The sequence below is a fragment of the Sebastes umbrosus genome, chromosome 9, assembly GCF_015220745.1.
Source record: "Sebastes umbrosus isolate fSebUmb1 chromosome 9, fSebUmb1.pri, whole genome shotgun sequence".
NCBI lineage: Eukaryota > Metazoa > Chordata > Actinopteri > Perciformes > Sebastidae > Sebastes > Sebastes umbrosus.
Genome location: NC_051277.1, coordinates 26591673 through 26610274, shown reverse-complemented (window position 1 = coordinate 26610274; position 18602 = coordinate 26591673). Strand labels below are relative to the sequence as shown.

Here is an 18602-nt window from a genome sequence, read left to right as displayed (position 1 = left end):
TTAATGTCAAAACAGTTCAAATTGTCTTAAAGTAGTTAGCCTAATGGATAGACTGTTTCAACAGTTAGCTAAAAGCAATGCGTTACAGAAAAGTAATATATAGGTAGCTCAAAGAAATGGATAAACAGCTGAAATAGATCATGTTTGTTAGTGGTTGAAATGTCTAGCTTCTCTCTAGCAGCAGTAGGAATGCAAATGAATGCATGACCAAACAAACCGACCTAAACAGAAGTTTAATTGTATGAAAAAATATTGTAATGATAAACACTTTTATGTAATTAACAATGTTAAACAATATACAGTTTAAAATAAATTCAAATAACATTCAATAACATTTGGAACATAGCAGGTTCTGTCCATTACGGAGCCTGGGAGTGGCCATTGAGAGGAAAATTACATTGAGACCACGTTTTGATTCATTTGTGTGCACAAAATACTAATTTGTGCACACAAGTTATAATTTGTGACTTCAATTTAATTCAAACATTTCCATTTTTTTTATTCATTTGTGGGTACGAATTAAATAATTAAATAATTTTGGCAGTGCACAAGCACGTCATTCATTCCAGCCACCACCTGTCTCTGGTTGTAGATAGCTATGGATAGAGACTCTCTAATTAAGCTTTATATGAGTTAACAAGACATGTTAACAACACTTGTTTTTTGAAAGCTGATTATAATGTTTTTAGACTGAATTTGAGTGGTTCAAATCAAATAGGCCATTTTTACAGGTTTTTTCAGGTGCAGGGGGTTATGCTGGCTTAGGTTATACCTGCTATTAGGCTACAGTAACACCCTTAAATCACACCACTTTCATTGTCATCCTCTTATGCTCTGTATGGAATTTATTCAGGTATTTCCTGTAAATGTTACACAATTTACAATATGTCACATGGCTCAGTTTAATTTTACCGGAACTACATAATGAAAGAGAAGGTTGCTCCTCTCTGACTCTTCCAGCAATGGATCGTCTGGCATCTTTTCAGTATAACAAGTCAAACCACAGCCAGTAGTAGCTGTGACTCCCAAGTTCCCAAGCTGGGGGTCGGGACCCCCATGCTTTGTTGTCAGGGATTATTGTTAATAAAAGGCAATTACCGAGAATATTGAAAGTTTGTGGATTATATCGTCAGCAATATGCTGACTTGGAGGATGCTTTCGACTTTATAGTTGATCAATTGACCCTCAATTTATTTATTTTTTTCTCTCTATGGCTACTGGGCTCCGAAGTCCCTGAAGGTGTACTTGAGTTACTTCTGGAGCTGTGGGGGTATGTCAGACAGAAAAGGGTGGGAACCACTAGTCTAAATACATACCATTTATTCACAACAACAACAACTCTGGTTCTATTCATTCTCCCCATGTATCCTACCATGTATTCTACTGTCAGCAGCCAAATAAAAATAATATATCATCAAAAATAGCCTTGAATAAGAAAGTTATGTAAATCATATGCTATCGCCTTCGCAGTCACTAGATCTCAACCCAATCGAACACCCATGGGAGATTTTGGACCAATGTGTTACACAGAGTTCTCCACCACAACCATCATAACAACAACATAAGGAATATTATTTGAGAAGAGTGATGATTCCTCAAGTTGGGCTACATAGACTTTGACAAAGAGCAGAAGGCTCATGTTGGCCCACGTACTTTCTGTTGGTTTTTATTTATTTATCCCCATCTGTACTGTAGTTTTTCCACTTTGATATCCAAATGACTTAACAAAAGGGGGCAACTAATGACCACTGCTACATTTCTGCATCTATTGTGAAATAATTGACAACAGGAAGCAAACTTGACTCAAAAATCTGTATAGTTATAATGAAACTTCCTCTTTCATGAGCCTTTCCTTAATCTCTGTGCCCTCCCACTCCCTCTCTTCACCGTGATCCTCTGGAATACAGATGGGAGGACATTTATCGGTAATCGAAAGTGAAAGTGTTGGATGATGACTGAAGAGGCAGAGAGAGAGGAGCGGCAGAAGACAAAGGACATCTCGGTAGTCAGGATCACAGCAAACACAACGAGGTGAGTCCCTCCATACATTCATTTCTCTTGTCTAGTTTTAATATGCAAAGATGTGTGTTTGTGGTAGAAAGGGAGTTTCTTGAAACCTCACTGCTTCATATTAAACTGTCTATTTCAAATATAGTTAGTGCAAACAGTACATGTACCTCATCTTTGCTCCATTACAATGTGGATATACTGGAATGCATTTTGAATGGATTTAATTGCTTGGGTGCAGGGTTATTATAGTAAACCAAAAACTAAAACTAAAATAAGCAGCGAGAAGTATGTTACAGTAAACTGAAACCCTAACCCTTTTCAAGACAACAACAACAAAATAAAGAAAATTACAATTTCAGTTTTAGTTTTTTAGCTATAATATATCGCTACCGAAAAAAAGACCTTTCTTTACCAATCATGTCCATCTGTGTCAGTCACTTCTAATCATTTTTAATCTTTAAATTGAAACATAAACAGCCCATGTTGTCATATGAAACACAAAATAGCAAAGTTTGCTCCTTCTATTCAGCAGCACCTGTTGTAACTGACATGTGGCCTTTATTACCTGAGGCCAGCCTCTGCCTACATCCTACACCTCATAGTGCTTGGAGGCATATAACACTTAACACAAATAAAATACCACAAATAAAATACATGGCTCCTACAAAAACTAAATCTTTCTGAAAAACTGAAACTAAACTAAAACTAGCAAACGCACTCTGAAAACTAAACTAAAATGAAATTGAAAAGTCAAAACTATTACAACCTTGCGTGGAAGTGTAACTTGTAAGATGTTATTATTGATGGCCACACATCTAGTAAATTCAGCTTTTGAATAAATTGTATCCAAAAAATGTAAGCATAAGGAAATCGTCTGTTTTTACAAAAGTCAAAATTAGTCTTTGATCCAGTTATTTCTATACAGCCTTATCAGGGACAAACACAGTGATGAATTTATCTCTTTCCTCTTCTGCATAACGAAACCTTCTGGCATGTTCAGAGTCCACAGGCCACACCCATTGACACAGCACCTGTGTGTCTATTATAGATGATGGAAAAAACCCTTGCTATGACTAAGCCCGGTGTCCAACGTGTTTCACAACACCTGTTTCACAACACCTGTTTCAGCCCACAGAGAGTAGACTGTAGTAGTGCAATTCAGAATAAATGTCCACTTTAAAGACTCAGTACCTCCTCCAAGAAGTTCTGATCCCACACTTTTAGCGTGATCTGTTTCTATTTATTGAGTGTAGTGAACATATTTCATCACTAGATATAAACTCTTGTGTCCAATGTCCACAAAACATCCATCTGTTTTGATGCACTTTATCCACTGGTGTATGACTGTCCCCCTGACAGATGCAGTGCCTCCAGGATCAGGACGCTCTAATCCCTCGGCCTCGCGGGACGTTGCCGAAGGTGTGTGCCGCGGCGCTGGCTGCCAACACAATAGGAGTCGTAGTGTTCCTGTCTCCTGAAAGGTTATTTGGATGGGTTGCCGTGGTAATTCTCATCCTGACCCTTGGTCCCCTGCTACACGGGCTGTGTCTGCTAGCAGAGGAGATGCTTCACCATTCAAATACGAGGTGAGAGAAAAGGTGTGGTTGGAGTACGAGGAGAGACGGAGTAATTGGTAGTGTGTTTGTATAGAAAATAAATTGTTTTTAATTTGAATCCTTGCGGTCTGGTCTGACTTGGATAGTACTCGACGACTGCGGTAACATGAACCACCGAGTGTAAAACCGTGGTAACGCCATTCACGTCGCTCAGAGGCCATCCTTACCATGAAAACACTACTTTAGGAGCAACGGAAGTCAGACGCAACTGCCGGTACCACGGTTTTGCACTCTGCGGCTCACAAGCGTGTCGGAGAACTACGGTGGCCGTCAGGTAACGTAAAAACATGCAAAGTTCTCTCTAGAGTGTGTTTCGTTTGAGCAACATGGCAGACTCTGTGAAGAGGACTCACTCCCTATATAGATATGAAGGGCTAATTCTAAGCGAATGAAAACACGATTCTTAGTTTCAGGTGATCACACACAGAGTATCCTCTCTGTTTTGACCAGGTATCGAGGCCGGGGGCTGCTGAGCCACGTACTGCCGGCCTGTGGTTTGGGGGGAAAGACCCTGCTGGCCGTGGCGCTGGCAGGCCTCATGCTCTACCTGGCCGGAGATCCTCTGTCACACAAAGGCCAATGCTGGGAACTCCTCTTCCTGGCCTCGGCCCTTTACGCACTGTTGAAAAGCCTGGGAGTCCTGGTGAGGTCCACACCAGACACACAAACACCACTTGTTTTTCTGGGGTCTCTGTCTTTCTCTTCCACTGCTGTACAAACACAAAAAAGTATGTGTTCCTTCTTAAAGGACTATGGCATGCCCAGATATATTAATATATACTATATATACTGTATTGTCCTTCTAGGCTGCCACTGGTTTCCATTCTTACAGAGATTAATATAAACATTTGACTGTCATAGAAAAACACTGAAAGATCTAAAACACAACAGCATGCTTTGGTAATTCATACATCAGACCGGCACCAGTACTTCACAAAAAGTCAAGGCTGCGCCCCCTTTTGGGGGGAAAAAACCTGAAGATCCCATAGACTTCAATGCAATTTGACGCATGATAGGATTGCAAGTTCATATTTATTGTTGAACAAACGTTTCTTTTATACACATGTCTAATAATTATTTTGCAATCTTGCCTGAACCTGAGCATTGGGGACACTTTAATAAATTGTATAGGAAAGTATGGCTACAAAATAGGCTACAAAAACGCTAAATGCGAGATTGGGAGCATTTTCTATTGCCTCCGCATGGCTCTCATGCTATATCAATGCTCTGGATATCATGTAGAGAACCCTAAAATTAGCATGTATACTTCTCTGAATGTAAATCTGCCATTATCCCTGGTAAGTACAGGACTACATAACAGGCAAAATGTCGCTAAGCCTAAGGCGTGGACATCTAGGGCATCTCAGCTTTGTTTATACTTTAGCAGCTACTAGAAACCAATTTTAGGACTATGTTTCAAAAAATACTCTATATCACTAATTTAGCAGTGTCAGTTTCTGCTTCACTGCCTGTCACCGCCACAGAAAAATGGTTCTGATGTGGCTTTGAAAAAAAATAAAAAAATAATCAAAGAAAGTTTTTGAGAAGGTGAACCGTTCAATACTGTCACACAGTCAGAAATGAGAGACCAGTGTTTATACAACGCCTCATCTCAGATGTCATTCACATCCTGAGCTTCACTATCAAGTCTTTTATCAATAAAACACACGTTGGTTGAGAATTCCTATGAAAGCGCAGTATGGCATTGTGGAAACAAATCAAATTGCAAGTTCCCGGTATGGACCCCAAATGAAGAAATTATCGCCTCTCATAGGTGTCAGGCAGCCCCTGAGCAGAGGTGAGGTGTTGTGACATCCTTTCTGGTTGTTTCTGTGGTCGGTGTGCAGGGTCCGTCGGAGGTGGAGGTGTCAGATATCTGCGAGGGGAGGAAGATGAACGTGGCCCACGGCCTGGCCTGGTCCTTCTATATTGGCTACCTGCGTCTGGTGCTGCCACGTCAGTAACATCACAACGCACACATTTCAGATTACATACGATCATTTGAATGTGGGCTTTACTTGTTCAATATACTATAATGAAAATGTGATTGTGTCTGTGTGTCCGTTCAGGTTTGAAGGACTCCATCGCAGCGTTTCGTGCCACCCATCAGGCCAGCAGCTCCTTCTCGGGTCGTGGCTCCAGGAAGCTCCTCATCCTCATACCTCTCAACGCCAACATTTCTCACAAGCTGGAGGACGGGGACGACAACATCCATTTCTACGACAACCTGCCCAACAATGAGATCGACAGGGCCGGAGTCCGGGGGCGGGTCTACAAGCACAGCGTCTACAGAGTATTGGGCGAGCATGGGAAGGTAGGCGGGGCTGTAAAACAAGAGTTACAGATTATAATGCAGGTAGATGTAGATCATGCCAGAGTTTTGACACATAAGAACACATACACTGATTCACAATCTGTAGCAGATTATATTCAGAAATGTCTCTCAGGTGCAGTCAACATTAAATAAGGTAATCAGAGAAGCTGCAGTGTGAGCTACTTGTGCTGTAATTCAACTCAGTGTCTGTCTCCTTATTGCCAGTGTGAGTTGAAAGACTTAGTGTGCTGACATTTTCTCCTTTGATCAGATTTGTAAAGACCGCGCAGCTAAAACGCGAGAGAGAGAGAGAGAGTTGTAAAGTGACAGACTCGAGGGGATGCTTCTGTATATTTTCTTCAATATTTCATGATGGCACGTCAATGTGCTCCATATTCAATATGTTTGATGTAGCAAATCTAACAGTGATTGTACTCAAAACCACCTCTGTAGTTTAGTCGAGGGAAAGGAAGTTTGGGATGCGTGAAAGCAGTCTGAGTTTTATTTGAGACCAGAAATAGCCACCAGTTATATCAAAGTGACTACCAGAAGGATGTTATTTTACAGTTGCAATCATCACACAGAACAGAGTGATGATGATCGTTGGACTTTTGACATTTACTCAAGTAAACAGTATTGTACTTAAAGCAGCAGTGGGTAGAATTGGAGCAAAAATTATTAAAAAAAAGTTATTTTTATAAAACAGTCACTGTATCCTGACAGTAGTGCATGAGACAGGTAATCTGAAAAAAATCATGTGCCTCTGTGTCTTCCGGTGCTCCTAATGGCATCTGCAAGATTTCCCAGACCGGAGGAAAACAACCAATCGGAGCCGAGCTGGAGCCTTGACCTGTGATTGGCCAAAGTCTCCCGTCATGGGCTAGATTTTTTAAAGCCTTAAAACAGAGCCATGAGGAGGTGCAGAAGTCCAGTTCTCTCTCAGAACAGTTGAATTTCAATATGCTGAAAGGTTATTATGGAATTTTTGCCCAATGATGCCAAAAAAATTCTGCCTATTGAAGCTTTAAGTACAATTTTGGGGTACTTGTATTTTACTTGTATTTCCATTTTATGGTACATTATACTTCTGCTCCACTACATCTCTGAGGTAAATATTGTATGTTTTACTTCACTATATTCAGCACAACTATGGTAACAGTGTTACGCTTTGGAGAGCAGAACAAACAGGGAGGACCCAAACGCAGACAACAGCCGGATGCAGTAAAACATTTAATAAACAAAAGGCTTACAAAACTGAGAATCTAAAAAGGCAGGCAGGTAACAGCACACAGTTTACTGACTGACTAACTGGTGAAGTGAGAACCGGTGAAGTGAGTGCAGACCTAATTAGGGACAGGTGAAACTGGTCAGTCTCAAAAGACGGGAAAACATAATGGCAGGAAGTAAAACAAAACATGACACATGATGACGGAACCTATTAAAATAAAACAAACTACAACCAAAACCCAAGACCATGACAAACAGGTTAAGTTGTGTTCTTATAATTTAGTAGATAGTAGATTAATCTAGTGGCCATTTTTTCAGTTATTCAAATAATGACTTAGTCTATAGATGTCTATCATAGTGTCCCACAGTCCAAGGTCATCTTCATATGTCAAGCTTTGTCCGACCATCATTTTGAAGCTCAAAGACATTAATTTTACAGTGATGGAGACGTTGCATCGGCGAAGCTGTAACAAGAGAACATTTTTGATTGAAAAATTACAATCAATTATCAAATAGTTGCCAATTAAATAACACAATGTAAAAATACTCTGTTACAAGTTAAAGTTTTGTTATGTTTTGTTTGTTAAAATCAGTAACTAGTAACTACAGCTGTAAAATAAATGTAGTGAAGTAAAAAGTACAATTCTTCCCTCTGAGATGTAGTGGCATAGAAGTATAAACTAACATAAAATGGAAATACTCAAGTAAAGTACAAGTCCCTAAAAATGTTACGTAAGTACAGTACTTGAGTAAATGTACTTAGTTACCTTCCACCAGTGCTTTTGTCCTCTTGTCTTAGACATATTTTGAGAATATACAGTATAAAACTGATGCTGCCTTTTCAACACAGATGATTAGTCTGTCACCTCCAGCATGCTGTTTCCCTTCCATAGCACAGCATCAGTACCACCTGCTGGTTAAAGCCCACAATTCACCAGTGGACAACTAATGTAGTAAAGCTCAGTAACAGCACCATCTACATGTAAAACATGGTAATCAAACATTTCTAGTGCCAGACCTCCACAAGCTTTTAAAGGATTATTTGTCCCTGTAATGTATCTGTCTCTGAGTGTCTGTTGTTAATGTGTGTAAACAGGGCCATGAATGTGTGGTGGAGTATGCGACGCCCCTGCTGACGCTGTACAGCATGTCCCAGGAGAGCAGCGCTGGTTTCGGGGAGCCGGAGCGCAGACAGCAGGTGCTGCTCTTCTACAGGACCCTGCAGGACATCCTGGAGCACTCGCTGGAGTGTCGCAACCGCTACACACTCGTCCTGCTCAATGGTAGGAAGACGAGCAAAGTGTGTGTCTGTGTGTGTGTTTGTGTGGGTAAACTTTATACACACCTGGTGGCATGAGACAGACATGCTTTTAGGAGGATTTCAGCTTTTAGCTGATCCGCTTCCACACAAGGATTGACAATCAGGATTTGTGTATTTATGGATTCTTTTGCAATTTATGTGTTTTTAAAAAAGGTTTTGTTGATACACCGTCTCCCTGTGCTGCACAGGGTGTAACTGAAGGTCAGAGTATCAGTGTTGGGAACTTTTCACCATGTGATTTTAACAAAACTATTAGATTGTGACAGTCTTAACATGAACTTTTGAAAAGGAGTGCGCTAAAACAATGAAAAATGATTTGAGGCAAGATGCTCAAAAATGTCTTCTTGTTCTTCTAGATGAGCACGAGGACGACCCTCACTTCCTGTCCAAAGCTATCCTCAGACACCTGCAGCAGCAGGAGAGAGAGGAGTACTGCCTCACCCCACCCCCTCAACAGGAGATGGTGCACCCGTTGTCGAAGGCCCCGCCAAGTGCTCCGCCTATAAACGCCGTCTGGCACAGTCCTGAGCTAATGAGCAGGGAGCCTACGCTCATGTTCAGCCTGGAGGAACCTCAGCCTCTGAAGGAACCCATTGAGGACACCGACGATTATCAAGAAGCCTCATAAACACATGTTTAGGAACATAAATACACACACACACACCTTTATGCTATATTCTTATTATAAACTAAGCTGACACATTAGCGATTAAAATAATGTAGTCCACCTTTTGACATTTTCTAACATGTGAACTTCTTAAAGGACCAGTGTGTAACATTTAGGGGGATATAGTAGCAGAAATGGAATATAATATTAATAAGTATGTTTTCTTTAGTGTATAATCACCTGATAATAAGTTGTTGTTTTTTTGTTTCCTTTAGAATGAGCCGTTTATATCTACATAGGGCGCGGGTCCTCTTCATGGAACTGGCCGCCATGTTTCTACAGTAGTCGAGAAAGGACAAACCAAACATTGGCTCTAGATACTACTACTCGCTGCCGTCGTTGCCTCTCTCTGTCTCTCTTGCTTCACCACTCACTTCCCACGTATACACACACTCTACACACTGGCTGTGCTCCAAATGACCTACTAACTCTTACAACAACTGGCTCTAAAGAGGGCCAGTTATGTCAGCCACTGTAGCTCCTCAACACGCTTGCAACCTCACAGCTAGAAGCCGCTAGATGCCGCCAAGTCCTCCACACTGCACCTTTAAATGTGCAGTGTGTAGGATTTGTGGGCATCTATCAGTGAGGTGAGGAAATTGCAACCAACTGATGCCTCTCCAGTGTGCCAAGCTTGTAGGAGGTTTGTCCGTTCTGGTCTACTGTAGAAACATAGTGGCCGGCTCCGTATGTAGATATAAATGGCTCATTCTAAGCTAACGAAAACACAACGATTCTTGTTTTCAGGTGATTATACACTAAAGAAAACATACTTATTAATATTATATTCCAACGGGCCACGGCTCTAATGTTTTGAATCTGGACTGCTGTGACCCATTTTAAATACCAGCTGTCAGTGCTACACATTGTTCCTTTAATGGTTTGGTGAGTGACAGTTGCTGCCTGACCTGACAGTAACAGGAAGTACAAACAATTTATTGTCATTGTGATCAACATCGATAGCAATTATGTATTATGTAATATGTACTGACTTATCTTTAGGAATGACTCTGGATGTAAATATATATAGATAAATAGATCAGGCCACAACATTGAGATTCAAACCGTGTGTGTGTGCAGTGAAAATATCCAGGACAGACTGTACAGAAAGTGTACCCTGAAGGTGTTGTTTAGAGGAGAGTTTGTTATCCTACTTCCTGTTTACGGGAACAGGACATCATCTTCTGCCAATATGCAGATTAGTCTTGAGTAGAGCAAAGGTGTCAACTAGTCCTGTTGTTGCTACCAGTTCATTCAATATGACAGCATTTAAGCTATGAAATGCTCTCTGCAGTTCATCTTTTAATATAACCCCAAAGCAAGAAATGTTTTCATTCTTGCAAATTTTGCCACAAAATCTGCAAAGATAATAAATGAGTTGAAACAACAAACCACATGTAGTAAAAGCAGAGAACGACATGGTGTTAGAGACAGAGTGGCGAGGAAGAGAAAGATGTACAAGATGTATGAGTACGTTTTATGACTGTATAAACAAGAGAAGCAGTCACAAGACACGTGACACCGCGCCTGCTTATCAGCGTCTCACATGAATGCACACACACACACACACGCGCACACACACACACACACACACACACACACACACACACACACACACTCACCTCCTGACAGCAGCGCTGCAGCTGAAACTGCTCGGTGAAGTTGCATCAGATGTGTTTACAGCCCATTGTCTTCTCGACAGGGCCGAGGTGAGAGGAGGGACGATGGGATCTGATCCAAACCAATGATTTATAACGTGCAAATGGAGCAGCATGTATAATTACAGACAAAATAGAAATCAAACAATGGAGCACTGTTTTAACCTCAGCTGCATTGTGCCTGAAAGAGCCTCGACAGGTTAATATGAAGCTCTCGACATTACATTTCGTCCTGCTTTTCTCAAATGTATGCTCTTTCTTGAAAAATCTTGAACACCTCTACCTTCCCAGACCTCTAAAAATCCTTCTAATGAAATAATCTGACAGAGAAGAATACCACTCTTTGGTAGAAGTGTTGCTGACATCTCACATCCACACAGGCCACAAGTTGACCTTGTAGACTTTGTTTTAAGTGGTCACAAGTCAAAAAGATGCAGCAATTCAGTAGATATTCAATATTCATCAGTTCACTTGCTTCAGACTACAGAAGCTGTGATAAGTCACACATATGGACTTAATACAGTCTATAGCCTGGGTCCCATTTAACACCTCTGATAGCCCAATCTGAATAAATGAAGTAGACAACACATGCTTTTGCTTTCAGAAACAGATGCTTTCAGGAAGCTTTGGAGTGCAGCAAAAAGCCTTCGTTTAAAGCTATTCACCTTTCAATATGTGTCTTAGGGACACACTTATCATATTTATAATATTTTATTGTTCAACACACACTTTATATACTTATGATCATGTGCCATGATAATTTATGGTAAGCTTATTAGTGTTTTCCTTCAATAGTGAAGTATGTTTGATGTTCTTTGTTTGACATGTATTTTTCTTCTCTTTTCTTCCTGTTTTTTTCATGGTGCAATGGATATGTGAGGATGTCACTTCCTCAACCAATAGGGATGGCAGACACTTCCAATCATCCAATCACATTGATTTGGTGGTGTTTAAAAGAACACACACCACCATTGTATCTTCTTAATGTCCTGATGAAGGTCCTTGTCGACCGAAACATTGACTAATAAAGCAGAGAAAAGTGTGTGCGGGAGCAAGTCATTTGGAGGGGATCTACTCCCAGCAACACAAACAATTTTGAGAATGTGCATGTTTTCCTCTCCTTGATGTATTTACTATTTTACCCAGTGCATTTTTGGATTTAATATTTAGACCGTCATATCAACAGATGAACAAAAAGGATAAAATAGATTCTATATAAGATTTGTAGAAGAGAGTCATCAAGGATCTGTCAATGTGAAAGTTGGCAAGTTTTCTTTTCCAAATAAATGTCAAGATGATTAGTCAATAAATCAATTATTCCATAAACGTATCATTTTGACATATTTGAAAAATTGTCAAGAAAAACCCCCAAAGCAAAACAAACCACTTGTTTCTCAAGAGTGATATTGGATGTACCTTTTCTTCCCATTTTATATCACTTCTAATCCTCTTGGTTAATTGACTATTTGCAGAAAAAACTAAATTGAAGACGTACATTTCGGACTATCTAAACTTGCAATGAGTCATATGTAATGATGAATTTAATATTTCAGATTCTGATTACATTATTGGCCATTAGATTTGCATAAAATGGAAATTTGTCTTTGGCACTGGCATAAAACAGAACACACACCATACACAACAACACACAACAATTATGCGTCTTAAAATTTTACAAAGTGGCAGTAATAAAAGTGATGAGTGGATTATTCTTGCACTGGCATGTAAGTCCATCAAAACATCACAGCAATGCACAATACTCAGCCTTTTATAGAGCAAACAATTGATCAATTAAAAGGAAAAAAAAAACATAACTTTGCAGTGAAAAGAATCATTAGGTTTAGTCCTACAACAAATAGTGGACTAAAGTGGAATATGAGCAAGGTTTTTTGTTTTAGCAAGCAGCACGAGTTTGTCTGTCAGTAACCTGTCCTCTCCACGTAGTTATTTCATCAGGATACTGGTATGGATTTGTGTTTTGACCACGTTCCTTCTTTGTTAAACAAGGATTTTTAAAAACAACACTCACTCTCGGCTGCAGACACGTGAGCTTTAGTCGGGGCCACAGTGACTACCAGAAACAGGCCTGACCTGTTATCCACCAAAAACACGACATCAGCTGATGTTGATGGATGGATAACACTGACTATTATTGTGACCCAGTTTACATTTTAACAGTAACAGTGACTCATTGTCCCTTTAGTTAGCCATGACTTCATAATACATTGAACTGTTGATCACCATTACTCAGAGTTTGTAATGATTGTTCATGTTGAATGGACTGAAATGCTGTGCAATATGCTTCCTTTCACTGTGTAATTGTCTGAAATATATTAATTATAATTTTTAAAAATATTTTTATGAGAGCAACAAGTTCTTTTAACATGGTCATGGAGCATATATACTGTATATTTGTATTCTGGGGTATCGTTCCTATGCAGAGGGTAGTTTAGTTTATTTATTGACTACACTGAGGGCGTTTCATGTTTTAATAATTTATTTATTTATTGTGTTGAGTTGAATGTGCTACTTATTTTGTACTGTAACTACCTTGTGCCTTTTCTACCTTTTTTCTTTTATTAAAGCTGATTCGGTGTAAACTGCTCAGAATTCCAATGTACTTATCGGTGCAAATGGCAAATAAAACTCTTGAATCTTGAATCTTGTTAAGATGAAAAATGCTAGTTTTCATACATGAAAGCAACCTTTCATTTGGAACTAACAAATGTTGAGAGGACGGTTTTGTTATGTGTTAAACATTTACCTGACTTGTGTTTCAGATACTGTCTAACAAGCACAGAGTGACAGACACATCACCCAAAGGCAATACTGGTTAGGTAGTGAGCACACACTGTCACCACAGTCACCACACTGTAGTTCCCCTGCAGTTCCTCATAAAGACACTTCCTTCTTGGTGATGAGTCTTTCTGACGACAGCTTCTAATCTGAACATGATTGGTTAGCAGCTGTGATGTCATAGCAGCGAGATTTCCCAAGAAGGTGAGTCAGGCGAGTCAGGCGTGAGAGGTTAAACTGCAAAATGAACGACCTTCCTCCTCAGTGGCTGATCTCACATCAGGCCACTGAGGTGGACTTTCACTACTGGCTATGTGTGTGTGTGCTGTTTGAATTATGTTCCTAAGATGAACAAATTGTTTTATTATAAACCCTGACAGCCAGACAACTGAAGAGAATGTTAATGAGACTATTTCCACTGTAATTTCCGCTCTTCCCCTACATTAATCTACAGCACAAATAGTTATGTTTCTATGTATGAATCAACCATTATGTTCTCAGATGGCCCAGATTAGTAACTAGGACAAAATGTTCACAATTAAACTGGCCTAATACATATAACACACTCTAACAAAAGCGTTTTACTATAAAATAGCTAATAGCTAAAAAGAAATAGCTCCTTAAAGTTAACAATAACATTTTAAAGGGATAGTTTGGGGGTTTTGAAGTGGGTTTGTATGAGGTACTTATCCATAGTCAGTGCATTATCTACAGTAGATGACGGTCGACACGTCCCCAGTTTGGAGAAGCAGACAGGAGTATCAGCATGGAGGCAAAGCAATGTAGTGCTGTGGACGGGGCCGGCAGCAAAACGTCTTTTAGACACTTAAAAGAAAGGCTCACCTAGACATATTAGACATAATATTGACATGTTATTAAATTAAGAACAGACTGAAGCCCAAAGTCAAGACCTTACCTGTCCATGAACTAAAAGCCTGATAAATTAATACATGAAATAAGCACTTTTATCGCACAGCAATGCTAAAGAGAAACATACAGGAGTACCAGCATGGAAGCAAAACAAGGTACTGCTGTGGACGGGGCTGGCAACAAAACGTACTTTAGCCACCTAAAAGAAAGGCTCACCTAAAATAATCAATATCAGTTTAGGTGTACACTATGTTTAGAATATTTTCACCACTTTACCAACACGTTCTCATCCCAACTCGTCACATATTGCAACTTTGTTAAACCCTTGACTTTGGTTAGTTCGGATTCACCAAAGTCACACAAATGTAAAATTACAGTTTTTTTCAATGGAGTCTGGTGGCGTTGGTAAGAGCACAGATGGATACAGCGGCTTCAGTTCCCTGTCGGAAAGGGCTGTCTGAAGGCAAGGTATCCTGATAAAAATATTCTAGTGTACACTTAAACTGATATTGATTTTTTAAGGTGAGCCTTTCTTTCAGGTGTCTAAAATACGTTTTCCTGCCGGCCCCGTCTACAGTAGTACATTGTTTTGCTTCCGTGCAGTAACTCATGTCTGCTTCTCCAAACTGGGGGCGTGCCGACCGTCATTTACTGTAGATAAGAAACTGACTGACTGGAAAAGTACCTCACACAACCCCACTTCAAAACACCCAAACTATCCCTTTAAAATCCAATTTTAAAACTGATTGGGAGTCAGGGAAAGGCAGCTAAAACAAGTGTGACAGTCCAGTACAGTCCTTGATCCATACACATAACTTCAAGTTTTTTGGTGCTCAGTAATACGATGAAGAACTACTGTATTTATTATTAATGTTTGTTAACCAACTGTCTAATTTAGGTGAATATTCACATCACATCGTCACATAAATCTTAAGCATAGATGGAGAAGAAAAAATAGTTCTGTGTTTTAGTGGATACACTGCCGACGCTCCACCAGGTGTGTTTGTGTCTGAATAGTGTGTGTCAGACCACGTTACTCACCTGTGAGTAAGGCAGGGTTCATGCCACCGTGTCTAGACCTGACGTGCTCACAAACACACACTTACAGGAATCTTACATACATTCACTGAAAGCAGATATGAAGGTTAGATTTGGTGGTAAATTACATAATTACGGCTATTTATATCCAACCAGGAAGCTAATTTGATTGAACTAGTAATTTATTTCTCATGAAATCTTTGGCAAACTCTGATGTATGTATTACAGGTAATAACGGATCAAAGTCTGCACTATTTTATTGAATGTCAACATAATTATAAAATTGTATAAATGTTTGTTTATTTCATCCGGTGTTCTTTCAAAGTAAGTTCAAAGTAACTGTGTTTCTGTGTCTCTTAGTTACTCAACATTTATGGCAGGTCAGGGGTTAAACTGTTCTTTCCACCTGTGGAAGATTACCTCCAGCTTCAGCATTTCTCCATTATTTTCCTTCACGGTAGAAATACATTTGAAGAAGCAGCACGCCTATTTTAGACATGTTATGGACATGTTATTGATTTAAGAACAGACTGAAGCCCAAAGTCAAGACCGTACCTGTCCATGAACAAAGAACCTGATAAATGAATACATGAAATAAGCACTTTTATTGCACAGCAATGCTAAGAAGCATTCAGCAATAAGAAACATAATCCCTACATCATCCGTGTATGGTTGTCAGGTGGTTTGGTTTTGTGTTTTGGAGGACTGGAAGAGAAGTTGTCTCTCCTGTTGCTATCAGGCTTTTGTCAAATAAAAGAAATCAGGTGAGGTATTTCTGACTGTCCCGCTGTCTGGGCTGAAGTATAAGTTGAACAACTTCTATACGCCCTCATAGTATAGAATTTATTTTTAGTCAGACCACATTATGTATGACGGATATATTAGTCAGAGGCTGGTAGATTTCCATTGGTGCATTTATGCCCATTCAATTTGTTAGCAGTTCATAACTGAACGGTTTTATATCAGTACAATAGTACATTACAACAACAGTACAACATCACAGTATAACAGTGATGGAAGAAGTAGGCCTACTCAGATACACCAAACATACTCTATTACAAGTAAACGTACAGACGTATTATCAGTAGAATTAACTTTAAGTATCAAACGTAGAAATGCCCCTTTGAGTGTTATACTATTACTGTATATATGTTACAGGAGCATTTAATGTGTAAACAGCATTTTAATGTTGTTGGTTGAGATAAGAACTCTGTAACTTGGTGCTAATAACGGGGAAATATTGAAATAAAAGTAAAATTTTAACCCAAGTAAATAACAATTCATTATTCACTCATTACTGTAAACTTCAATTTCGATTGGCTATATGTTAAATAGTTAAATGTTTTTTTAAATCTGTAAAGTGTAGAAATGGATGCATAAATGCGTATATATCATTTAACATGTAAACCATAACATACGTATTTACAGAGTAAGTTATGAGTATTTGCAAATCGCCTTGTATTTTTGTGGATGTGACTTTACACAACACAAATACAACAAATATGTTTGTGGATAGTGAAATATTCGCAGATCAAGGTACATATTTGTGAATTGTCTTCTGTGGATTACAGCTATTATCTACAGATCTGCTGCGTTACCAATCAGACAAAATTCTGTAAACAAACAGGAGGAAAGTTACAAATGTCACGTGGCCCATAAATCCACAGAAAGCGATCTGCAAATGCACAAATATCATTCCATGTGTAGAAATAGATGCAGCAAATGTGTAGATATCACTTTACATGTAAACCTTAAAATATGTATTTACAGAGTAAGTAATGCATATTTGCAAATCACCCTGTATTTTTGTGGATGTGACTTTACACAACACAGATAAAAAAAAATACATGTTTGTGGATAGTGAAATATTTGGAAATCATGGTACACATTTGTGGAATGTCTTCTGTGGATTACAACTAATAAAGTCCAATAAAAACGTCCATAATCTAGCTACTTTTGGATAAATGTAGTGGAGTAAAATAAAGTGGGCCTAAAGTACAAGTAGGCTTCCTCAAAGCTGGAGATATGTGGGCCTACAATACTTGAGGAAATGTCCTTCTTAGTTACATTACACCACTAATTACTATGATCAATATTAGTTATTGTGAGTATGTTAGTATGTTAGTTAGTTAGTATGTTAGTATGTTAGTTAGTTAGTATGTTAGTTAGTTAGTATGTTAGTATGTTAGTTAGTTAGTATGTTAGTTAGTTAGTTAGTATGTTAGTTAGTTAGTATGTGAGTATGTTAGTTAGTATGTTAGTTAGTTAGTATGTTAGTTAGTTAGTATGTTAGTTAGTTAGTTAGTTAGTTAGTATGTTAGTTAGTTAGTATGTGAGTATGTTAGTTAGTTAGTTAGTTAGTATGTTAGTTAGTTAGTTAGTTAGTTAGTATGTTAGTTAGTTAGTATGTGAGTATGTTAGTTAGTTAGTTAGTTAGTTAGTTAGTATGTTAGTTAGTTAGTATGTTAGTTAGTTAGTATGTTAGTTAGTTAGTATGTGAGTATGTTAGTTAGTTAGTTAGTTAGTTAGTTAGTTAGTTAGTTAGTATGTTAGTTAGTTAGTATGAGAGTATGTTAGTTAGTTAGTTAGTTAGTATGTTAGTTAGTTAGTATGTTAGTTAGTTAGTATGTGAGTATGTTAGTTAGTTAGTTAGTTAGTATGTTAGTTAGTTAGTATGTTAGTTAGTTAGTTAGTATGTTAGTTAGTTAGTATGTGAGTATGTTAGTTAGTTAGTTAGTATGTGAGTATGTTAGTTAGTTAGTTAGTTAGTTAGTATGTTAGTTAGTTAGTTAGTATGTTAGTTAGTTAGTATGTGAGTATGTTAGTTAGTATGTTAGTTAGTTAGTTAGTTAGTATGTTAGTTAGTTAGTATGTGAGTATGTTAGTTAGTTAGTTAGTTAGTATGTTAGTTAGTTAGTTAGTTAGTTAGTTAGTATGTTAGTTAGTTAGTATGTGAGTATGTTAGTTAGTTAGTTAGTTAGTATGTTAGTTAGTTAGTATGTTAGTTAGTTAGTTAGTATGTTAGTTAGTTAGTATGTGAGTATGTTAGTTAGTTAGTTAGTTAGTTAGTTAGTTAGTTAGTATG

The 18602-nt window shown here is 38.6% G+C and overlaps 1 protein-coding gene across 1 annotated transcript; it reads left to right on the top strand.

The window, feature by feature from the left end:
- The first annotated feature begins 1748 nt into the window (after window positions 1–1748).
- On the top strand, window positions 1749–9218 carry sting1 (stimulator of interferon response cGAMP interactor 1). Its single transcript, XM_037779926.1, has 7 exons — window positions 1749–2031; window positions 3370–3596; window positions 4077–4269; window positions 5474–5582; window positions 5696–5940; window positions 8264–8450; window positions 8845–9218. The coding sequence occupies exons 2-7, from the start codon at window positions 3370–3372 to the stop codon at window positions 9114–9116; spliced, it is 1233 nt and encodes a 410-aa protein (XP_037635854.1). The 5' UTR covers window positions 1749–2031; the 3' UTR covers window positions 9117–9218.
- The last annotated feature ends 9384 nt before the right edge of the window (window positions 9219–18602 follow it).